The sequence below is a fragment of the Magnolia sinica genome, chromosome 11 (assembly GCF_029962835.1).
Source record: "Magnolia sinica isolate HGM2019 chromosome 11, MsV1, whole genome shotgun sequence".
Classification (NCBI taxonomy): domain Eukaryota; kingdom Viridiplantae; phylum Streptophyta; class Magnoliopsida; order Magnoliales; family Magnoliaceae; genus Magnolia; species Magnolia sinica.
This window is the reverse complement of record NC_080583.1, coordinates 16,400,262-16,424,404: the sequence shown is the minus strand read 5'-3', so window position 1 is coordinate 16,424,404 and position 24,143 is coordinate 16,400,262. Positions and strand designations below refer to the sequence as shown.

General features: G+C 39.7%; 1 protein-coding gene and 1 long non-coding RNA gene across 2 annotated transcripts; one reads left to right on the top strand and one right to left on the bottom strand.

The window, feature by feature from the left end:
- Positions 1–7,188: 7,188 nt before the first annotated feature.
- On the bottom strand, positions 7,189–7,737 carry LOC131218035 (uncharacterized). The gene has a single exon (XM_058212717.1). The coding sequence runs from the start codon at positions 7,735–7,737 to the stop codon at positions 7,189–7,191; it is 549 nt and encodes a 182-aa protein (XP_058068700.1).
- An 11,181-nt stretch (positions 7,738–18,918) lies between these two features.
- On the top strand, positions 18,919–20,619 carry LOC131218272 (uncharacterized). Its single transcript, XR_009157594.1, has 3 exons — positions 18,919–19,148; positions 19,907–20,304; positions 20,463–20,619. It is a non-coding gene; the product is annotated as an uncharacterized LOC131218272 (long non-coding RNA).
- The last annotated feature ends 3,524 nt before the right edge of the window (positions 20,620–24,143 follow it).

Below are 24,143 nucleotides of genomic sequence, written 5' to 3'. Positions count from 1 at the left end.
TTATGGGCCTATCAATGGGCCTTAAGGAGAGTGACAATGCGAACATTTAACTGACATCATCCTTACAATGTGGGCTTCTAACCATCATTGTTCCCAAGGCACTACCCGTTATAAAGATCATTATATACACCACAGAGGAATCACGCATTGCAATGGACCTAATTGTGCCCCATTAGGCCTTAAATACATCAATTAGGCCATATCATATGGGCCTTATATTCATCAAGTGGGCCGTATCAATGGGCCAGACCAACGGGCCTTACGTACATTGCAATGGGCCACAACCCATGGGCCTTGCATACATCACAATGGGCCTCATAATATAGGTCTTATATAAATCAAGGTGGGCCTTGTATGTATCAAGGTGGGCCTCAACGAATGGCCCACAAACACACCAAGATGGGCCTTATCACATGGCCTTAAAATAACCTCTAAAATGGTTGGACGGTTTAGATGAAACATATGCATCATGGTAGGTCCCATAGGGATGGAAGGCATAGATAAATCACATACTTCAGGGTGGAGGTCCACACTGATGAAAGGTGTGGACACAATTCATACACAAGTGGGTCCTAAGTAGGACCCACCATAATGTTTATTTCCCACCCAACTTGGGACCCACCGAAATGTTTATTTTCCACCCAATCTGTTGATAGGGTCATGCAGGCCTGGGGGCCCACCATAATATCTATTTGCACCCAACCTGTTTATAAGGTCATGTGGACCTGGGGGCCCACTGTACTGTTTATTTGCAACCAATCTGTTCATAAGGTCACGTAGACCTGAGCCCACTGTGATATGTATTTGCCATCCAACGTATACATGGGGCCCACCGTGATATTTATCTGACATCCAACCTATTTAAAAGGTCACGTGGACTTGGAAAAAATGGGGCCCACTGGAAATGTTTATTTGCCACCTAAACTGTTCATAGGGTCACGGTCAGGGGCTCACCGTAATGTGGTTCGCAAATCCAGCCCACCCATTGTGTGTGTCCCACTTGGCTGAGGGTTCAGACCAAGTTTCAGCCGCATCCAAATTTCAGGTAAGCCCCACCAAGTGAGTTTATATGTTTTAGGCTTATCTTCACATGATTTTAGATGGTGTGGCCCACCTGAGTTCCGTATACGGCTGATTTTTAGAGTGGCCTCCTGGTCCGAGGGGACCCATCAAATGCATGGTGTTGATGGTCGACACACATCATGGTGGGGTCCATGGCTGGGACCCGTGGGTCCCTGCCTAGCCGCCCATCCGTCAGGCCCAGGCGCTGCCTGCGCACGTCCTGCAACAGCAGGGGCTGCTGCTTTCTTTTTTTCTAATATGTTTTTCTACAGATTTTCCTAGGTGGGCCCCACATCAACAAAATCCACTCTGGCCATTGGTCCCCGCAGCTCAATACAAACTTATCAAGTCCAATATTGGATGATTTTTTATGTACAAAAATACCAGGGAGTATTTCAATGGTAGGAACACTGTTTTCTATACTATGGCCCGCCAGGAAACCAGATCAGTCTCATTTTTTAGCTCAACGCCTAAAATGATATGAGGAAGAGAATGGACGGCTTGGATTAAGTACATGCATCAAGGTGGGGCTTGCATAAGTGGCCCACCCCAAAAGCACCTTTTTCTTCTCTTCTTTTTTCCTGTTAGCCTGAAGTACACACCCTGTCAGTACACGCACTCCATGTAGCCACGCCCGTCCATGGCTGCACGTCTAGCATCCCTAAACGCTGGACAGTGTTGATACAACACATGCACCATGGTGGGTCCCACATGTACGTGGCCCACCACCACGCATATATATAGTATTAATATAAAATAATTTTAATATATTATATATAGCATGAAGAACTTCCCACCATCCCAAAAAATGGACGATGGATTTTGCCTAAATGTGGTGGGCCACACCATTGATGAATGGAGTGGATTTAACAAGATTTGGTGGGGCCCACTTCATTCTAGGGAGAGGAAAGAGAGAGAGAGAGAGAGAGAGAGAGAGAGAGAGAGATACGGTGATAGAGAGGAGGGACCCCGCCACCATGGGCCCTCCATTGATACAACACATACATCAAGTGGGTCCCACAACAAGTGGGCCCTTAAAGTTGAAATAAATGATGGATCACCCACCTCTATGCCTCCTTCTTGCTCCCTTAGCCTCCTTAGCTCCTTGCCTTCTCTTTTGTTGGTGGTAGATGATGGATCAACGGTTGAGATGGGAGATGAGAGAGTAGGGAATGTGGGCCACACTTGGCATTTGGGAGGGAGAAGCTTGGACATGTGAGAGTTTGTTACTTGGAGAGATTTTTGAGAAATGAGGAAGAGAGAGAAGTGATGGGAGAAAAGGATTAGTGAGGTGTGATGGGTGATGGGTGGAGTGATGGGTTGTAAGAAAGGGATGGGTAGAGAGAGAGAGAAAGAGTTGACTTTGAGTAGCTTGTGTAAGATATAGGTAAGGATAGGGTATGGGTTGTTGTACTTGGGGTATGGAGTGACTTGACTTGTACTTGACATGAGTGATTGATTGATTGCTTGGATGTTTTGTAGAGATTCCCTCAAATTTTATAATGCGCGGCATTTTTTTCAAAATGAACGCAGGCCCACATCTTCTGGCCTGGGTATTGGTTCGGTGCGCGAGTTGTGGTGTTGAAACCGCGGTGATGATGCGGTCGCTAAGATACAAGTTTCGGTTCCAACCGACTTCGGTATGCGGGACCCGATTTAGGATCGCGCGCAAACATCGGATACGGGTCGAGGATTGCCAGAATTCGACCGGAAGGACCTCGGAAGCCAAAGGAATGGTACGGACTAGGACACGGGTCTTACATATTCTCAAATACCAAAACTCATAACTAAACCTAAACCTATAACCAATAACCTGAACCCGAACATGAATACCTAAACCTTAACCTAAACATATAACCTATAACCTAAACCTAAACCTATAACCTTAACCTAAACCAAAACTTATAACCTAAACCTTAACCTATAACCTATAACCTATAACCTAAACTTATAACCTATAACCAAACCTTAACCTAAACCTAAAACCTAAACCTAAACCTATAACCTAAATGTATTCTCAAATCCCTAAACCTAAACCTACACCTAATCCTAATCTCAACTCTCTAACCTAAACCTAAACCTAATTAAACTTGAAAACCCAAACTGAAACCCAATCCCAAACCTGAACCCAATTTCCTAAACCTAAACCTAAACCTATACTTATAACCTATAACCTATAACCTAAACCTTAACCTATAACCCAAACCTTCACCTATAAACTAAACCTATAACCTATAACATAAAACCTAAACCCAATCCCAAACCCGAACCCAATTTCCTAAAACTAAACCTTAACCTATAACCTATACTTATAACCTTAACCTAAAACTATTCCTCAAATCCCAAAACCTATACCTATAACTTAAACCTAGACCTTAACCTAAACATAAACCTATACGTATAACTTATAACCTAAACCAATTCTCAAATCCCAAAACCTATAACCTAAACCTAAACCTTAACCTATAACTCAACCTAAGCCTAAACTTATTACCTAAACTTATTCTCAAATCCCAAAACCTATAACCTTTTTTTTTTAAGAAACCGGTCAGCATGTATTTCATTCTGAACACAAACTTACAATTTCGGGTCTTCTCAGGAAAAAAGGACCTGAAGAAAACCTATCGTAACAGCTTCCTGTCCATACGAATCAAAAAATCCAATAAAAAAACCGGCCAACCCCAAATAGGAACTTGAACAAAAACTACCTCTCCCTAATGTTTCCTAGACCCACCCTATCTAAGAAAATCAGACCACGCACCTGCTTGAGAAGTTCGGTCCAAGAGCTGCTAGAGAACCGAGCTTGGGACAAGCTCCCGTCACGGGTGAGCGCATCAGCCGGGGCGTTGCCTTCTCTAAAGATGTGATGAAACTCTATCTGTCCAAGGAGGTGAAGCTTCTGTCCTTGCTGTCTAGCCTTTCCATTTCCATCCAAGGCTGAAATTTTCTTTAAACACCTTGATCACCATTTCTGAATCCGATTCTACTACCACCTTAGAAAAACCTTTCTCTATACACATTGCTAGGCCATCGTGAGCCGCGCGCACCTCGGCCCCAATGTTAGACAGAACCCCATAACCGAGAGAGAAAGTGAAAATGAATTGTCCTTTATCATTTCTACAGACACCGCTGCCCCCTGCCAGGCCCGGGTTACCTCTAGAAGAGCCATCCACATTCACTTTGACCCAACCCATAGGTGGTCTATGCTAGGTAGCTATAGAGTGACAACCCTTCCTCGCCTCGCCTGGGCCAATTACACGTTGAGGAGGACTGATAGAGATGGAACCTGTCCGATTTCCTACTTCTTTTTTTCCCATTTTGGATAACCACCAGGAGACGCGAGCTATCACTGGACCCGCTGCAGGGGGTTTGCCCTCGAAAACTGACATGTTTCTTTGTTTCCACAATTCCCACCAAATGAATGCTGGAACTAATTGCATGTTGGAGTGTCGCACATTATTGACCAAATAAGCCCTCCTCCATAACATAATCCTAGCTTCTACTATGGAGGCCTGTAGAATATTGATACCGAAAGACCTCCCAAAATGGTTCCAAACTGAAACAGCTAACTCGCCTTCCAGAAAAAGGTGAGACAGAGACTCACCGGCTGGGCCCTGATCTGATCCGAGTCTATAGTTGATGCATTTCGATGCTAATTGAATGCCCCTAGATTGAATAGCCATTTCCACCGGAACCGAATTGTTAAGGAGTTTCCACACAAAAAGTGAAATTTTTGGAAGCAACTTCCCATGCCAAACCCACCTTGCCCAATCTTTCCTGGGTGACTGCAGTCTGGTTACTTCCCACGCTGATTTAACTGTAAATTTTCCTGATGTAGTGAACGGCCACACAGGAGAGTCCGGGCCCTCTGATAAGCAGTAACCCCCTTGAAAATTATTTTCTACAATCTGTTGAGGAAGCATTAAAAAGACCACTAATGGAGGGAATGGGCCACCCGGGCCTAAAATCTGATTCACCTTCAACGTCTTTATCTCAGCTGGAATGTCTCCTATTACGTAGTTTTGAAGGGGCCCAAGACCGGTCCAATTTTCTTGCCAACACCTGCATTCTCCCTCACCTATGCTCCATTGTACCTTTTCATTTAAAAATGGCAGGAGATTTCTCATCCTCTTCCAGGATGGGGAGCCATATTGATCGTTGATTCCTGAAGTCGAAAATTCCTGCCTCAGACCATACTTTGCCACCATGAACAAGGCCCATAAGCTAGTTTCCCTCTTAAATTTCAAGATCCAAGCCATTTTGATCTGAAACGCATACATAACTTCCGATAATTTTCGAATTCCGAGCCCACCTTCCTCCTTCGACCTGGCTATGGATTTCCAACTCCTCCAATGCAGTTTTCTTTTACCATCACACCAACGCCAGAAAAAAGAAGAGATTTGGATTTCTAGCTCTATGATTACCCTCTTTGGAATAGAGGTAGCAGCCATGGAATGTATGGGGATGCTCCCCAAGACATGCTTGATGAGAACCGCTCTCCCAGCTTAAGACAAGAACCTGTTTTTCCAACCCCTAATGTGGCCTTCAACTTTTTCTATCAGAGGTTGAAAAGCGCTAACCTTCAGCCTGCCTATTGTCAGTGGGACCCCAAGATAACAGAAAGCGCTACCAGCCCTGTTAATGCCTAGCAGGTTTGAGATGGACCTGATTCTGGAAGCCGATATCTTGTCTGAGCAGTAGAAGGAGCTCTTTGAACAGTTTATGCTTTGACTAGAAGCTCTCTGGTAATCTTCCATTAACGCCATGATTTTCCGTAGAGAAGCAATTCCTCCATTAAGAAAAAGCAATGTGTCGTCAGCATAGAGGAGGTGGGAAACAGTACGGCAGCCTCTCCTGACATTGTAAGGTAAACAAATTCCTTGTGATACTAACCGGTTTAGACCTTTGCTTAGGACATCCACACAAACAATAAAAAGACTTGGAGAGAGTGGGTCCCCTTGCCTCAGTCCTCTTGAGGGCTTGAAAAAACCTATAGCTTCACCGTTAACGAGTACGGACATCCAACTACTGTCCCAGCAGTTCTCAACAATCCCAATCCACTTGGAGGAGAATCCAAAGCGAATTAGAACTTGCTTAAGAAAAGCCCAGTCCACCTTATCATACGCTTTCTCCATGTCCAGCTTTAGGGCCACATTCCCTCCTCTATTCTTCCTATTAATATCCCTGAACAATTCCTGTGAGAGTGCTATATTTTCTGATATTGACCTGCCCTTTATAAATGCTCCATGCTCCGGGGAAATCAAGTGAGGAAGAACCTAACTGAGCCTGGCTGTAATGATCTTTGAGAAAATTTTGTATATACAATTGCAGAGACTAATGGGGCGATAATCTGACCATTTCTTAGGAGCAGCCCCTTTGGGGATCAGACAAATCAAAGTGGAAGAGATTGCATGAGGAATTTTCCCTCCCTGGAAGAAATAGGAGACCGCCTTGTGCATATCTTGTCCAATAATATGCCAGCACGATGAGAAAAAGATCCCTGAAAAACCATCAGGGCCAGGTGCACTATCAGCCGGGATAGACTGCACTGCCTGATGAACTTCAAGAATGGAAGGAGGGGCTAATAGCATATCATTCATTTCCTGCGTCACTAAAGGGGGAACGGAGTCCAACAACACTGTCGCTATCTCTCCTGTGCTTCCTGAAAACAACGTCTGGAAGTGCCGCACCGCATCCTTTTTTATGCCCTCCAGATCGGTGACTATCTCTCTTGATTCGAGCTCTATCCTATTTATCGACACTCTTCGCTGCCTCTCTGTAGCTACCGCATGGAAAAATTGTGTTTTTATCGCCCTCTTGTAGCCAGCTTATCCTGGACTTCTGTTTCCAGAAAAGTTCATGCTTCACCTCTAACTGATTAAGACTATCAGTCGCCTCTTGATATGTGATCATTAGATCATGGTTCTGCTCATGAGTAGGTCTGGATTGCTGCATTTGCATCTCAATTTCTGCTAATTTTGCCTTCGTTGTCTTCACTTGCTCAAAGATGTTGCCAAAACTCTCCTTGTTCCAGATCTTTAGCTCCATTTTCACACTTTTCATCTTGGCCAGAAGATTGTAAATCAGGTGGTAAGATTCTACCTTGTCCCATGCCGATTTGACCACCTAAAGGAAAGAATCATCCTTCGTCCACATCCTCTGGAACCTGAACGGTTTTGAGCTGCTTGACTGTTGGGGAGGGAAAGACAGGAGAATTGCGTTGTGGTCTGAATTTACCCGAGGTAGATGATCGACTTTGAACCGTGTAAAATTGGAAACCCAAGGGATGTTGATAAGCACCCTATCTAGCCTTGCCCAGCTTCTGGCTGAGCCTGATTGGTTGTTGCACCATGAGTAGAGAGACCCCGAGAAACCTGCGTCAATCAGTCCCGCGTTCTCAATCACTTTCGAAAATTCCCTAGTGCTTCTGACATCAAACTCTCCTCTGCTTCTTCTTTCAGCAATTTCAGTTATGGCGTTGAAATCCCCGCACACTCCCCACGGGCCAAGCAGAGAAGTCGAAAGGGCTTCCAATTCCTCCCAAAGAGGTCTTCTGAGTAACCTCGAACATCTGGCATATACACAGGTTAAATGGGCTGACAACTGTAAATTCTGCACATCAATAGTAACTGTCAGTGTTTGGTTAGTCACTTTAAGTAGAGAACATGTTATCATCTCTCTATAGAAAAACCATATTTTCCCTCCCTCTTCCCCATTCAATAAGGAGAGATGAAAGCCAAGAGATAGACCCACTCTTACTCTGCTGGTATCCCTGAGTATAGGCTCGAGAATAACCACAATCTAGGGGTTATAAAAACTGATTACTCTTTTCAAAGTTTTGATTGTTCTCTGGTTTCCAATGTTGCGAGCATTCCAAACGAGGATGTTATCCATCCGTAACACAACCTGTGTTCATTGCCCTCCGTTTGAGTCTTCTTAATCTGGAATTCTCGTCGCCCCTGGAATAGAATATTCGTACTCTCCTCTTAGCTTCTGTAGAATTCCTGATATTGTGAGCCTCTTAAATTGTATCTGATTGCCTTTGCTGTAATTCTGTGGTCTGAGCAACCTGTCCCTTTTCTATTCCTTGTTGTTGTCCAGTTGTTGGGTCTAGATATTGGGATGGAGAGCTTTGTTCTCGATTCAAAGTCTTCTCGCAAGGAGAGGTGAAGTAAGGGGATAGATCGATTTCAAAACTTTCTTTGTTGTATCTCGCAAAACCCCTTGGTGAGAGATGTTCTCCTGGTAAGAAGGAAATAGCTTGTGTCTCCTGTAGTTGGTAAAAGTTGTGATCTTCTCTTCTTTCATTGGTTGGGACTGTTGAATGTATATCAGTGTTTGGATGTGCTTCCCCAGATATCTCCTGTTTATGAGACCCAAATCTGATTGGCGAGTTTCCAAATGATCTTGCACGGTGTGTTGGGGTCTGTTGTCTGATTAGTCTATTTTTTTTTCTGGAGAAAAGACCTGCTGTCTACGACCTGTGACAGCCTCATTTTCCATGAGGAACAAATTTCTTGTTATATCAGACCTACCTATCTTATCTGTTACCGAAAGGTAGGGCTGAGCGAGAGAGATCTCTGTGATTTATAGAATGGACGGGTTGGAATAACATGTCTGTGGTGTACCCTTCTCTGGGGCAGATCCCTTTAAATGATCAAAGGACCTGTCTTGAATGCCTTCTATAATTGTTTTGCTGATCTCAGTTCGACAGGGCTCCTGAAGAGGTTCCTTTACAATTGCAGCCTCCTCTTCCACAGTATCAGTCTCGGTACCTTGTCCCTGTTCCGCTCCTTCACATTCATGTGTTTTAGCCATTGAATCATCTAACTTGCCTGCTTCACATCCCTGAAACTCCTCAACCCAAGAAACTGCATGCGCTGGGATTTCAGCACTAATTTCCACCGTAGGGTCAGCATCCTCTTCTACAATCATATCCTGTTTGCTTGAGTATGCATCAGCGTCCGTATCTAGAATCTCAGCCGACAGCTCTACCGCCTTGGCTTTTTCATAAACACCTACTGTGCGATCCTGAGGATGTATCTTTTTGGAGCTGAAATTTCTCTCCACCCATTGTCTCGTGCTCTCCTTCGCCGCTGGCTCCCTATTTGGAGATCTGGGATGTGCCTTATATGAAGACACCATTGACTCCATTTCCATGAATATGGGGAAGATTTTCCCAAGAACTACAAGTTTCAAAACAGTTTGCATATGAACTCCCGGCCTTATGACAACTTTAATCTAAGCAAATACCTGAAAAATACCGAATGCACTAATAGGATCGATCTGAGTGACTCTGCCCATCTGATTTCCCAAATCCAGAATCACAGATTCCATCCATGCATGAGCTGGGATGCCATATAATCGCAGCCAAATATCTTCCCCTCCAAACACCTCCTCTGGCTTCCATTTGCTGACCGAGATGATACCCATGCTCTGGTGAACATCTGAATCAAGCAAGAAATTTTCGTAGTGCTTTTTAGATCTCCAAGTTATGAGAAACTTTTCCGGGGATGTCCGAGTAACTTCAATGAAAGAAGAGCTGTAAGAGGATGCCAAGATTGCACTTCTGACCCTTAGAATGGAAATGTATGGGGTGGAAGCCGTAACTACCACGCTTAATTTTAAGGCGTGGAGCCTGGTTTCCACTGTACATTGATCAGCTATCGTCACTTCATCGACCTCTTGGGGTAGCTCTCGCAATCCCGCACTGATCACCACTCGAACTGCCTCGAGATAGGTGTTGGATGGTGATGGGTGACTTCCCTGATTCCTCTGATTTGAGCTTCGCCAGAGGGTCTTGGTTGAAGACGATTGTCTTCCCTATTTCCCCTGATTTGAGCTACGGTGGTCGTGAGCTTAACTATCAAGTATCGCCCTAGATCTGGCCCATCTGATCTCTACTACTGTTCATCTATTCGTTTGCCATTGAGAATATCCATGGCATTCTTTGCCTCCTGTTCATATTTGAATCTAGCAAAACCATATCCCCTCGGCTTCTGCGTGCCAGGGAAAGTGGGGATGTAAACATCTATCAACTTTCTGTATTTACTAAATATCCAAAACAGATCGACCATGGTGGTGTCATAGGTGATGTTTCAGATGAATAGGCTAAAGTCACTGCACTTCTGAATCTGAGAGTGAAGATAGGCGAGGGGAGTTCTTCGTCTTAAAACAAGCCTTGTTGGGGAGATCCTTTTGCCCTCAATAGAATGACCTCGCCGACGAATTATCTGCCAATCGTCGAGGGGTCTAGCCAGGCCAGATCCTGCGCGTTCGCTCATCGATGACCCTGCGCCCCAAAACCTATAACCTAAACCTAAACCTTAACCTATAACCCAACCTAAACCTAAACTTATAACCCAAATCTATTCTCAAATCCCAAACCCTATAACCTAAACCTAAACCTTAACCTATAACACAACCTAAACCTATTCTCAAATCCCAAAACCCAAAACCTAAACCTAAATCATAACCTATAACCTAAACCAAAACCTATAACCCAAACCCAAACCTAAACCCGAACCCGAATCCCTAAACCTTAACCTAAACATATAACCTATAACCTAAACCAAAACCTAACCTAAACCTATAACCTAAACCTAAACCTAAACCTATAACCTTCACCTAAACCAAAACCTATAACCTAAACCTTAACATATAACCTATAACCTATAACCTATAACCTAAACTTATAACCTATAACCAAACCTTAACCTAAACCAAAACCTATAACCCAAACCTGAACCCAAACCCGAACCCGAATCCCTAAACCTTAACCTAAATATATAACCTATAACCTATAACCTAAACCTAAACCTATAACCTTAACCTAAACCAAAACCTATTACCTAAACCTTAACATATAGCCTATAACCTATAACCTAAACTTATAACCAATAACCAAACCTTAACCTAAACGTAAAACCTAAACCTAAACCAATAACCTAAACCTATAACCTAAATGTATTCTCAAATTCATAAACCTAAACCTACACCTAATCCTAATCTCAACTCCCTAACCTAAACCTAAACCTAAACTTGAAAACCCAAACTTAAACCCAATCTCGAATCCGAACCCAATTTCCTAAACCTAAACTTAAACCTATACTTATAACCTATAACGTATAACCTAAACCTTAACCAATAACCCAAACCTTAACCTATAAACTAAACCTATAACCTAAAACCTATACCCAAACCTAAACCCGATCCCGAACCCGAACCCGATTTCCTAAACCTAAACCTTAACCTATAACCTATACTTATAACCTTAACCTAAACCTATTCTCAAATCCCAAAACCTAAACCTATAACCTAAACCTAGACCTTTACCTAAACATAAACCTATACTTATAACCTATAACCTAAACCTTAACATTTAGCCCAACCTAAACCTATACTTATAACCTAAACCTATTCTCAAATCCCAAAACCCATAACCTAAACCTAAACCTAAACTTTAACCTAAACCTATAACCTATAACTTAAACCAAAACCTATAACCTAAACCCGAACCCAAACCCGTACCCGAACCCGAATCCCTAAACCTTAACCTAAACATATAACCTAAGCCTATACCTAAACCTAAAACCTAAACCTAAACCTAAACCTAAACCTATAACTTAAACCTAAACCTATAACTTATAACCTAAACCTATAACCTAAACCCTAACCTAAACCCTATAACCTTAACCTAAACCTTAACCTAAACCTATAACCTAAACCTAAACCTAAACTTATAACCTAAACCTATTCTCAAATCCCAAAACCTATAACCTAAACCTAAACCATAACCTATAACTCAACCTAAACCTAAACTTATAACCTAAACCTATTCTCAAATCCCAAAACCTATAACCTAAAACTAAACCTTAACCTATAACCCAACCTAAACCGAAACTTATAACCTAAACCTATTCTCAAATCCCAAAACCTATAACCTAAACCTAAACCTTAATCTAAACCTATAACCTATAACCTAAACCAAAACGTATAACCTAAACCCGAACCCAAACCTGAACCCGAACCTGAATTCATAAACCTTAACCTAAACATATAACCTATAACCTAAACATAAACCTATAACCTTAACCTAAACCAAAATCTATAACCTAAACCTTAACATATAACCTATAACCTATAACCTATAACCAAACCTTAACCTAAACCTAAAACCTAAAACCTAAACTTAAAACCTAAATGTATTCTCAAATCCCTAAACCTAAACCTACACCTAATCTTAATCTCAACTCCCTAACCTAAACCTAAACCTAAACTTGAAAACCCAAACTTAAACCCAATCCCGAACCCGAACCCGATTTCCTAAACCTAAACCTTAACTTAAACCTAAACTTGAAAACCCAAACTTAAACCCAATCCCGAACCCGAACCCGATTTCCTAAACTTAAACCTTAACCTAAACCTAAACCTATACTTATAACCTATAACCTATAACCTTAACCTTAACCTATAACCCAAACCTTAACCTATAAACTAAACCTTAAAAAAAAAAAAAAAAAAAAAAAAAAAAAAAAAAAGGTTATACATGATGCACCTCTTTCACTTTATTTTTCTTTCCTCCAATGGTCATTCTAATTTATGAATGCCATGACTATTTGTAGGATGATGTAATATACGGAACTGTTGCAGGAAGTGACTTTGTCATTACTAGAGTTGCATTTTGAGACAACTCTTCAAAGTACTACATAAATGACTATAGAAGTAATTTTATAGAGGTCACTAAGAAATTGAAAGCAAAAGGAGTGGACTTGGACAACAATCGGTTTTTAATTTTTCCGGTGGGTGATGGCTGAAAAAGGCATATTTACTTTTGAAAAAAAATATCATACCGTCAAAATATATCTTCTCTTTTAATTCTTTATCATTGAAATTTCAGGGTGAAGTCGAGCAAATTTCTCTAATGTAGCCAAAGATTTGTATTTTCAGCATTATTGTAATTGTAATTGTAATTAATTGAATGAAGGATTGTAATTGAATGAATGAACAATTGTAATTGATTGTAATGGAATAAATGAATGATTATGTAGGTGGTAATTGAATGAAAAATGATTATATATATTTTTTAATGTACGAAATAGCTATGGATATTGACCACAGCCGATAATCCGACAGTTGTAGCCATTATTAAATTTGGAATAATGCTATGGACTTTTAACTACAAATAATATCCGTAGCTGTTTATACTTATTGCTATAGATATAATTACTACAGATTATATCCATAGCTGTTGTAACCTATAGCTATGGATTAAATCCGTAGCTATAGGTTCGAAACCTATTGTTACGGCACTTACGACTACGGTCGTGCCACGGACTAGCTACGGACTAAAACCATAGCCATAGGTCTATGGCTACGGATTTTATTCGTAGCCTTTGCCCGTTTTTTTGGTAGATTAAGTGATTAATAAAATCTGACTTCTTTATTTAAAGAGAGAAAAAGAGGCCTTGCTTTTGGCATCAGGTTTCTTTTAGTGATTAATAAAATCTAACTTCTTTATTTAAAGAGAAGAAAAGAAAAGAAAAAGCAAAAAAGAAAAAGAAAAGCTTTTGTTAGAAAGACACTACAACAAAAACTGGATTAGCCGACGATTTATGTGGCTAATTTACCAGCGCTAATTAAAATGGGCGTCGATTAGCGATCGGGTATATATATCTCTCTCTCTCTCTCTCTCTCTCTCTCTCTCTCTCTCTCTCTCTCTCTCTCCCTTTAGATGCAATGACAGCCTCGATCCCTAATCTATCGTATTCTACATCCTCGATCCCGTCCCTCTCTCGGTGCCATATCCTTCTGTCTCCCTCCCTCCCTCCCTCCCTCCCTCCCTGATCCCATCCCTCTCTTTCTCTCTCTCTCTCTCTCTCTCTCTCTCTCTCTCTCTCTCTCCAGCTTTCCTTTCGTTTGAAAAGAAGCAACGCCTTCAGATCTGGCAATCTGTGATCGCTACCCTGAAAACGTCACTCGATGCCACTGCACCTGAATGCGTTTGCTATGTCTGCTGCACTCGATCGGTTCTCTCTCTCTCTCTCTCTCTCTCTCTCTCTCTCTCTCTCTCTCTGAACCTCAATCCTCTCATGCATCTCCCGATTTCTCCAAATCTCCCAAAGCCCTAGAGATTTTAGTTGATTTTTCTAAATCTTCTAAAACCTTATTCGCATTCCAACTCTGCAGCTGCCTGAACCGAAGAGACTGGTCAAGTGGCTTTTTTCCTCTCTCTTTTAATCACTAATGGATTTATTTTTTACTTCACTAGATTTGGGATTTTACAGGCCACTTATTTCTTACACAAAGCATGCTTGTATAGAATTTGAGCTATAAACATGTCACATGTTTGACGAAATTCCTGAAACATGCATCTCTTTTTTCTTTTTCTTTTTTAATGGTTTGGTAGGTCTTTTTTTAATGGTTTTGTTTTCATGTTTTGTTTATCTGTACTTGTACAGTACTAGCATGCATCTCTTTTATTCTCCCATCATGCTGAAAACACTTGCCCCAGTGAGGAGAAGCAATCGGGCCAGAAACTATAGGGGGCTAAGGCTCTTCAGGACCTGCTATAGGTGAGGAGGCATAGAGCACATCGCTATACCTACACCATGGACCAGAGCACGATTACACAAGGAGACCACAGACATAAAACTTTAGCTATGAAATCATGAGAATTTCTATTTGGTTTATGATTGACAAAGCATAATCATACAGCTAACCCCAAAATGGTGGGATGAGGCTAGGATGATGATGATGGTGATGTAAATAAATAAAGAAAAAGAAATTCAAACAAAGATTAGTGACTGACTAGGGAGTGAAAAGAAGTAACACCTTCATTGTCTTTGAGATTATTTTTGTCTGCTTTTCCTAGTGAAAATCTAGGAGTAACTTCCTACATTAATCTTTCAGCTCAATTGTGTTGGGATTTGGGGCTTCTGGTAAGTATATATTTCCTAACAGATCAAGACTTAACTGCAAGTTTGGTGGTGTCTGTTGTGGATCCACAACCTGGAGAGACCATTGTTGACTGTTGTGTTGCGCCTGGAGGAAAGACTCTATTCATGGCATCACGTTTGAGAGGCTAAGGTGATCTTCAATGAAATCTGATCCTCCGTATAGGATGGGTGAGGAATTATTGAGTCCTGATTCTCTCAATGCATTAAGATGTGTATAACATCCAAACTCCTGATGTGCCATGTCATATAAGAGGTCCCATGAAATGGTCAAGGACTGTAGATGTAAAGGGAAGGGCCCTGCCATGGATGGGCATTCCTCAAAAATCCCAAATACAAATGTCCTAATTAAAATAAATAAATTAAATTTTAAATGGTTGTTGACGGTAAAAAGAAGATGATGCTGCATCAGTCGATAAAAAAGGTTATAGATTGGACATCTAGAGTCATCAAGTCTGAATGATTTTTGAATTCACCATCCACAATGGGGCCCATCCATGCTTTAAATTTTTATTCCTTGTTCCATGTTGAAATCGAGTCTTCCTGCTTTTGGTCCATCTAAGATGAGTGAAGGGCCAAAACCTGCTAAAACTACCCAAAATAATTGCTTATTCAGGACTAAAATCACATCAACTTGGTCATGACCGAAACTGAGTCGATTCATTTTTTTCCTTGATATTTGATTTCATAGGCCTATCTAGTTAGCAATCTAGATCTGGGGACTATGGGCTTCACCTGTATGGATTGCCTGCATCAGGTCACTAATCCTGTCCTGATGCACGGGATCTTGTAATTCTTATCTATATGTGAATATAGCATCTGAACATTTCATTCATAGCTTTATGAGCCATATCTGTGCACAAGGCATACCATTTACACACCACCATACATTCTACGATGGCAGAAAGGTACAATATCCAAGCTCTTCATTAAGCGGGTTTGACGGGATTGTTGTTCTTACCCAAAAATAAATCTGGTCCAGGTGGACCACTATATTAGAAACAGCTGATGGGTTAGAAAACTTCAACCTAGTTTTTATCAGCCATAAATTTGTATCGTGAACTATTGCCCGCCTGACTAGTGGACTGACCTGATACTTGGCCCAGGGCATCTATGTAGAGGTAGCCCTATGATGGGTAGATTGTATCTCATTCCTATTTGCATGTTGGTACACCTGGCGTGTACATGGGCTACCTTTAACATGTGTGTGGGCTTAGCAAAGCTCTTTCACTAATGCCTTGTCATGATGTAGGGATGGTGTATGCAATTGATGTAAACAAGGGCTGCTTAAGAATTCTTGAAGAGACAGCCAAGTCACACAATGTCAATGATGTCATCATTGTTGTACATGCTGACCTTCGTATTTTTTCTGTAAGTTATTTACCAACAGAAAATTAATGAATAACGTAAAGGAAATTTTGAGTTCATCATGATAATCCACATTTTCAATTTTCTCCTTATGCTTGCAATGTTTTAAATCATCTATTACATATTAAGATGGGTACATTGTTTGTATTTTAAACTTTTATGCATTATCCTTGGGGAATGTACCATTTGAGATGCATCTATTTTTTGCTTTCTGCTTTTTTATTGTTTGGTATTTATTGTTGTAGATATGTATATAAGGGGCCATGCCATCAGCAGAAGATCATTCACTTTCAAGCTAATTCTTAGTTATGTAAATGAAATGCTTCATTTTCTTTAAATAGCCATGTTGGAAACACATCTGCAACATATTAGGAAAGCATGTTATTTAAATAGCCATGTTGCAAAATTGTGGTTTTTCCTGATAGCCATCGCAATGTGCATTCAACATTTGGCATCCAGCTATCAACCACTATATGCCAAAGGCTAGTTCCTTTAGTTGTATTTTTTGAGAAGTCCGGTTCCTTTTGTTGTACATCCTTTCTTGCTAATTCTTCTCAAAACGATCGAGTATGCCTAAGGAAAACTAAAAGTCTGAAACCTACAATGTATTTGTTTCTTTCCAAAAATGATCCAGACTTGGAGAGAAGTATCAAGGGATAATCTTGCAAGTTAAAGTGCTGACTAGGTCTTGTATGGTGATGTGCCTTCAAAAGCTTCAACTGTCCAATTGTGGGGATTACAAATTTCAACAAATCATGCCATCACATAGAACCCCACTGTGTAGATTCCTTTCTCAAAATTCAAGTGATTCTGATCATCAGGTGGGGCCAATGTGTACACTGAATGGGAATCATTGGTCAATTTTCTCTTTACCATCCATTTCTTTTGTACCCACGACCCACCTGATGATCAGAACAACATGACTCTTGAGGAAAGGTATCTAATATTTCTTTTGGATAAGCACAGGTGGCCCACAGAAGGCAATTGACTGTTTCAATGAATATGACTGTTTGCATTTAATTGAGAAATATTTGATTATCATATTGTCATATTGCTAGACATATATAAAATCAAAATCAAGATACAATAGAAAATGATTAATTCTGAGATGCCAATTGCAGAAGTTTGGATAAATGAACATCATGTGTTTCAAACTTGTGTTATCGGGCGCCAGTTGGAAATTTTGGCAAATGGCAATTGTGTGACACCCACTTTAAGTTGAAGTGGTACTCTGACAAATTGTATAAACCACCTGCAAAGTCTTGATTGGTACTCTGACAAATCATGCTTTTTTAGCCTTACCATATACTTTTGCTATGACAAATCAATTATCCTCATAGCATCTAGCATGTTTTATTTAGATGTCCTTGTGCAGCCTCAAATTTGGTGATATATGGTCGTCTTGATGGTCGGTTCCAGCTTGTGCCGCCTCAAATTTGCCAAGTTGGCACAAGTTGTGTGTAATTGTCCATGTAGGGTGCACAGACCTCTTATAGATCATGATTCTCTCATACTTTCCCTGTTTATGGATGCCTCTTGAAGGAACAATATTGTTTTCTAGGTTTACGTTACTTTCTAAAATCATATTTTCCTTTTACAATATCCATTTTCCAAAACTAAATTTGGCTCAATCATTTGGAGAGGTTGAGTTGACAATGAAAAATTGTATTTCTAGAAAAAAAGGAGAAGAAGAAGAAGAAGAAGGGCTTTGAGGGGCTTTTTATGATTTTCCATTGCTAATGCATTTAAAAGAGTAGTCTTTCTTATTTTGGATATGTTCCCCTAATCTTGAGGTTCTCTTTATAAAGATAATTCCCACAATGTATCTCGATGTGAGTGGCACATAACTTCATTCAACTTTTTCCCTTACATCTTTATGATACTCATTATTTACATTCAAGTTTCAAGCTCCTATTTAACATCATATAGCCTTAAGGGCAATTATCTGAATTTTTCTGAATAAGATGCGAAGAAATGTGTCATTGTATTATTGTGGATGCTGCTGAGGTGTTTCTGTAGATTGGGAATAAGGAAAGCAAGATGATCTATATGCTTCTGTTTCTGATGATAAGGGACGTTTTGCATTGGTAATTACCTGACCGATGCTCAAGCACTGGATTTTCAATGGATTTTTCTGTTCAATGTAAACCATTGGCCTCTGTTTTTAGCTGTCCATATTTGGGCCAACCAGTCAGATGGTTAGGAACTTCTGAAGGATGCTGCTCTTTTATGTGGCCCATCCAAACTGAGTCCACTAGATGAATGATTTTACACCCTATGCTGTCATGCATCTGCTGGAGTGGCAAGCCAACAAATCTAATGCACTCTACCTGAAATATCTCGGGTTTCTTCATTTTTGTAGCCTTTTTACTCTTCTGTTTCACAATCCCTATCATCAAGAAGCTGAAGGTGCTTGGAGCTACTATTGTATTAGAATGATTCAATATATTTTTTCTTTCTCAAATTATTTCTAGAATATAGAGATTTCAAGTTTTATATTTCTGACACTGTAAACATATATTAATCTGAAGGACTTTGAGTATGTAGCACTGGAAGAAGTCTTGCATTATTACGTTCAGGGATACCATGGAGTTGTTAAAGAAGGAAGACCGGTCTACATTGAGAGACTTGGTAAAGCTGAACCAAACAAGCTTATGCAAATTACAAGAGTAAATAGCTACTTAAGGTATCATGTACAGGAGTATGAGAAGGTCTTCCTCTATGAAAGTTCATTACTATGAGGACATATCCAATAAGATGAAGGTTCATTACTTGACCTTACCATTTTCATATTCATTTCAGTTCTGATGTGGCATAATTTTTGTTCTTGATATGGCAAGATGCCTTTGACTTACTATGCTCTTATTCATTATGGATTTGAAGATTAGGAATGTTAAGGTCCCAATTTTAATCTTTGTCTTTGACTTACTATGCTCTTATTCATCTGTCATTATTCTTCACTCAAACCAGTTTACAGGTGCTTGTTTTACCAATTCTGTGGGACACTGGCTGATTATCTTTAGCCATTTATTTGATGGGCCACCATTTGTAAGGATAGGAGCCCCATCAGTATTAAGCATTAAGGTATATTCTACATCATTGGAACCCCAGTTAGTATGATTTGGAAGTTTGTATGTACATGCCATGTGTGGTAGATGCAAATAGTGGTGAAACTAAAGCTTAGTTAAATTGTTCCCTACAATAGACATGTCACTGACAGTTACAATAATATTCTTTGGGGATATCCTGCTTTATGGAAGTGAGATTCTTCAAATGTCTATAAGATAGCATTCTCTTATAATCATAATAAAGAAGAGCACATCTTCAAAAATATTCATCCCTGTTTGGGGCATGGGAAGTTAATTCATACTTTGGTAGAAATAACTTATTTGTTGAACAGTTGGATTTTTTTATTTTTTTTTTCAATTTTAACCATCTGATACTTGTCCACCAATTGGCTAGTTTGGTAATCAATTCAAGGTAATTTTTGGATTATGATGCATCTAAGGTGGTGCTGACAGATTAATTTGAGTTACTTGTATGCCACATATATCAACCATCACATCTTGCCAAAGTTGTTATGCCTGAAAGCTACATCTGCAGAAATACTTTACAGTTAAATATATCCCTTGAATTTGTGGATTATGTGATTATGACAATATATCTCATGATTTACAAGATAAGCCTATATTTTCCTCATAAAATGAGCTTATGGTCTAATTTGACAAATTGTCTTTTACTATTTTTTCTGTGTAATTTTGTGTTCATGCTACTTCTATCAGCTACATGAATATAGAACGGATCCTTATCCATTTGTCTTAACAATAGTGAGATTGAGGAAAGTGAACTCTCTGATGCAAGCTCAACAAATTTGAAAGAAGATGGATCTTCACCGTCCCTAACTCTAATCAGAAAGTAGGTAGATATACTATACCAGCTCATAAATTCATCAGTTAAATGGTTAGTCTTGTAAAATATATGGAATGGTTTTTTGAATATCTATTTTCCCTTCCACTTCTTTATTTCTTTCATCGGTATGGCATTTTGGAGTTAATCTATGTGCATATGAAAAATCAGGGATGGTATTCAGATAAACTTTCATATCTAAAAGGAAAAGTGCCTTCCTCGATAGGAATTCCAACATCAGTTGCCCTGCCCTTTGGAGTTTTTAAGAAGGTTTTGTTAGATGATTCAAACCATTTTTGTCTCATCTCATCTCATGTCACTTAAGTGTATCCAAATTCAATGGAAAATCCATATTCATTAGTTGTGTGGGAAGCAGTTGATGCATGTCTTATTGTCATCTGATAGGGAAGAAGACAATTAAACTTGAAATATGCATTGGACAGAATGGTAACACTGGAAATATAAAAGCTACCAAGCGTAGCATGTCATCATGTTTAGAGATGATGCTTGATGAGCTATGGAAAGAGCTATCTTCAAGTCATGAAGGAATATTGCCACATACCATTCTTTCCACCCAACAGATCAGCATGTTAAGCGCCGAAAAACCAACTTCCATGGAGCAGCTAAGGACTAGCCTGGTTCTGACTATCATAGGAGCAGTTTTCAAAGGGCTAATGGTGGGTGATCCACTCTTCTCGTTGCATACAAGTGGGGCAATCTAGAGTTCAAATCACTTCAGCCTTTTGACGCCACTCGTGCTAGGAGTAGACCATATAGAGTATTTGTTTTTATTTATTTATTTATATTCAAGACCATTTATTGTAATAATTTTTGTTTAATATTCAGTTTTATTTGTATTGCATCATTTTTATGTTTCAAATATTTAAAAAATACAGGTTTTAATTAAATTTATAATAAAAAACTACTGGCATGCTAGGGCCTCTCAAATCCACGCAAATGCTTTTACCGGCACTTGTGTAAAAATTACGGCGCTTTTTCGTGAGAAAAAGTGTCCACAAACCACTTTATCCGGTGCTCTGAGTGATTTTTAGTAGTGCTTATTCGTGTCGGGGAAAAACTACAATTGCGGCGCTCAGAAAAGTGCCGAGAAAAGGTGACTAGCGCCACTATTACTTTTAGCGACATACCCATTTATCGGCGCTTAACTAGCGCCGCTAATAGAATCGGCGGCGCTTTATGGATCTTTAGTGGCGCTTATGAGCGCCGGTAAAAATCCCAGTTGTTGTAGTGAGAGATGGAAAATTAAGGGCAGTCTATGGTCCATTGTATCCAAATATAAAATTAAGGGGGGAAAAAATAGAAAATGACCAGAAAGGAAAAGAAAAAAGCTGCATGCCTCCAAGTCAAAAGTTAAATTGGAGTGGATCATGATGAATGTGATGTACATGTATGACTTAACACTGTTTTATCTTTACCACGACATGGATGCATGATGTGCGAAAAGAAAAGTAACAGCGGTTGGATCCACCTACTCCATGGGCCATTGAATCTTGACCGGATGTGGAAAGGAAGTCTATAGAAGTCATCCATTACTTTCCCCACTAGGAATGCGTGGTGTGTCACACACTTGATGTGGCAAAGTTCTATGGGCCCCACCATGATGTATGTGTTATATTCAAACTGTCCATCCATTCTACCAGATCGTTTTAAGCCACATGACCAAAAATGAGGTGGATCTAAGGCTCAAGTGGACCACACCACAGAAAGCATCGAGGAGGGCAATGACGATCACCGTTGAAATCTTTCTTGGGCACTTACTATGTTTATTTGTCATACAACGTGTTCATAGTGTCACACGGACTTAGATGAATTATTTTCAATGACAAGCTTTCAATCCCCACCGATTTCTCATTCGCTTGAGCTTCAGATCTACTACAATTTTGGGGCATGTTTATCAAAATGGATGGACGGTGTGGATATTAATTATATATATATATATATATATATATATATATATATATATATATATATATATATATATATATATATATATATATATATGAATATGAATATGAATATTTTTATTAGTAAGACATAGACATTGGATCTACATAATGATTAGGGCTGGCAATAGGCCAAGCCTGGGTCAGGAAAAATCAGCCAACTCAAGCTTGTTCTTCGTCGTCTATTGTCAGCTATTCATATTAGTAGTAGTGGGATTGTGGGTTTCGATGTATGACTTAGTTGTATATGTGTTACTTTTCAACACTGACATCATGGGTTCAAGTGCTCATGTGAGGCTGTGTGAAAAAAATTGGCATACCACTAGTTTCAAGTGCTCATGTGGCGGTATGTGGAAAAATAATAATAATAATAAATCGTATACCACTAGTTGGATAGAAACTTGGTGCAGTGATGAGTTACCTATAAGCTGATTTTGGTGCTGCAATGGATTTTATGGTGCATGGTATGATGTTTTGCTGGCTTATCATTGTATTGGTGTAACTATAACTAAGATCTTATGTGATCTTAGTTAGTGTCCTCTTGGCTCTATTGGGCCTACCGTGATATATATATATATATATATATATATATATATATATATATATATATATATATATATATATATATATATATATATATATATATATATATATATACCATCCATCTATTTTGTGAGCTCCTTTTAGATAGTGACCAAAAATGAAGCAAATCCAAAGCTTAATTCGATCACACCAAAGGAAACATTGGGGATTAAATGTTCCACCAATAAAAATTTCTTGGGGGCCATAGAAGTTTTTGATCAAGCTGATATTTTTGTTTTCCCATCATCCAAGTCTGTGCAACCTAATCAAAATGCCGGATGGCAAATAAGCATCACAGTAGCCACAGGAAGGTTTCAGTTGAGTATGTCATTATCCCCACTGTTTCTGGTAGTGTGGTCCACCTGAGCTTTGAATCTGCTTATTTTTTGAGAACATGCTCTAAAATGAGGTGCCAAAATAAATGGCCCGTGTGATATAAAACACATACATTATGGTGGGGCTCACAGCACCATGGTGGCATGATCACCAGCCAATCCTTTTCCCATATTGTCTTATGGAACTGTGAGATTGACCTTCAAAGTCACGGGGAGGCAAAAGTAATAGGTGGATCTGTGGATCTAGAAGTTCTTCCTATCATTACCAGAATATTTTAAGATGTCTGAGCAGATCTGATGGTGTAGATATTCAATTTAATGGATTTTAAGAATAAAAATCATAGACATGAGCTAGTCCCATACATCTTCATTCAACCTGTTATGTGAAGAGATAGCTTTAAGCATGCTCAGGTTCCATGGGCTACACCATATCAAATCATCTTAGGATTCTGAGTGTTGAGCGGGTTGGTCCTCAAAAGATTAAATTCATAGGGCGGAGACAGGGCATCGCTTCTTTCTCTTGAACATTTCACTCGTGGCAGAGGATACACGGCATTGTTTTATCCACATTGCTTTTCTCAGTAGACTTGTGGATGGCTTTTCTCAGTAGACTTGTCCGTCTTTCCACATCGGATGAAGACAAGAGCAAAAAGAAAACACAAGACTAGCCAATGGTCAACATTCAAATGAGAAAAAATTTCTCCAACGGCCCTCATTAGAAGAAGATTTTGGATTCATACATGTGTGCCATCTGTAATACTCTATTATTGGGAAATTTTAATCGTACAATCCCAGTAATATCTGCACCAACCTCCTGCTAATTATGTCAGGATCATTCCAGTGCATTTTCTGCTTTCCCTTATATTTCCCTAATTTACTTTTAATCCATACATGTGCTTGATTTATTGATGTGGCTATCTAACCATATAATCCATGGAAGTTGAAAGAAACTATTGGAATGAATTTGTTAA

Excerpts from the sequence above, each read along its gene's own strand:
- LOC131218035 (XM_058212717.1), bottom strand. The coding sequence starts at position 7,737 with ATGATAACATGTTCTCTACTTAAAGTGACTAACCAAACACTGACAGTT.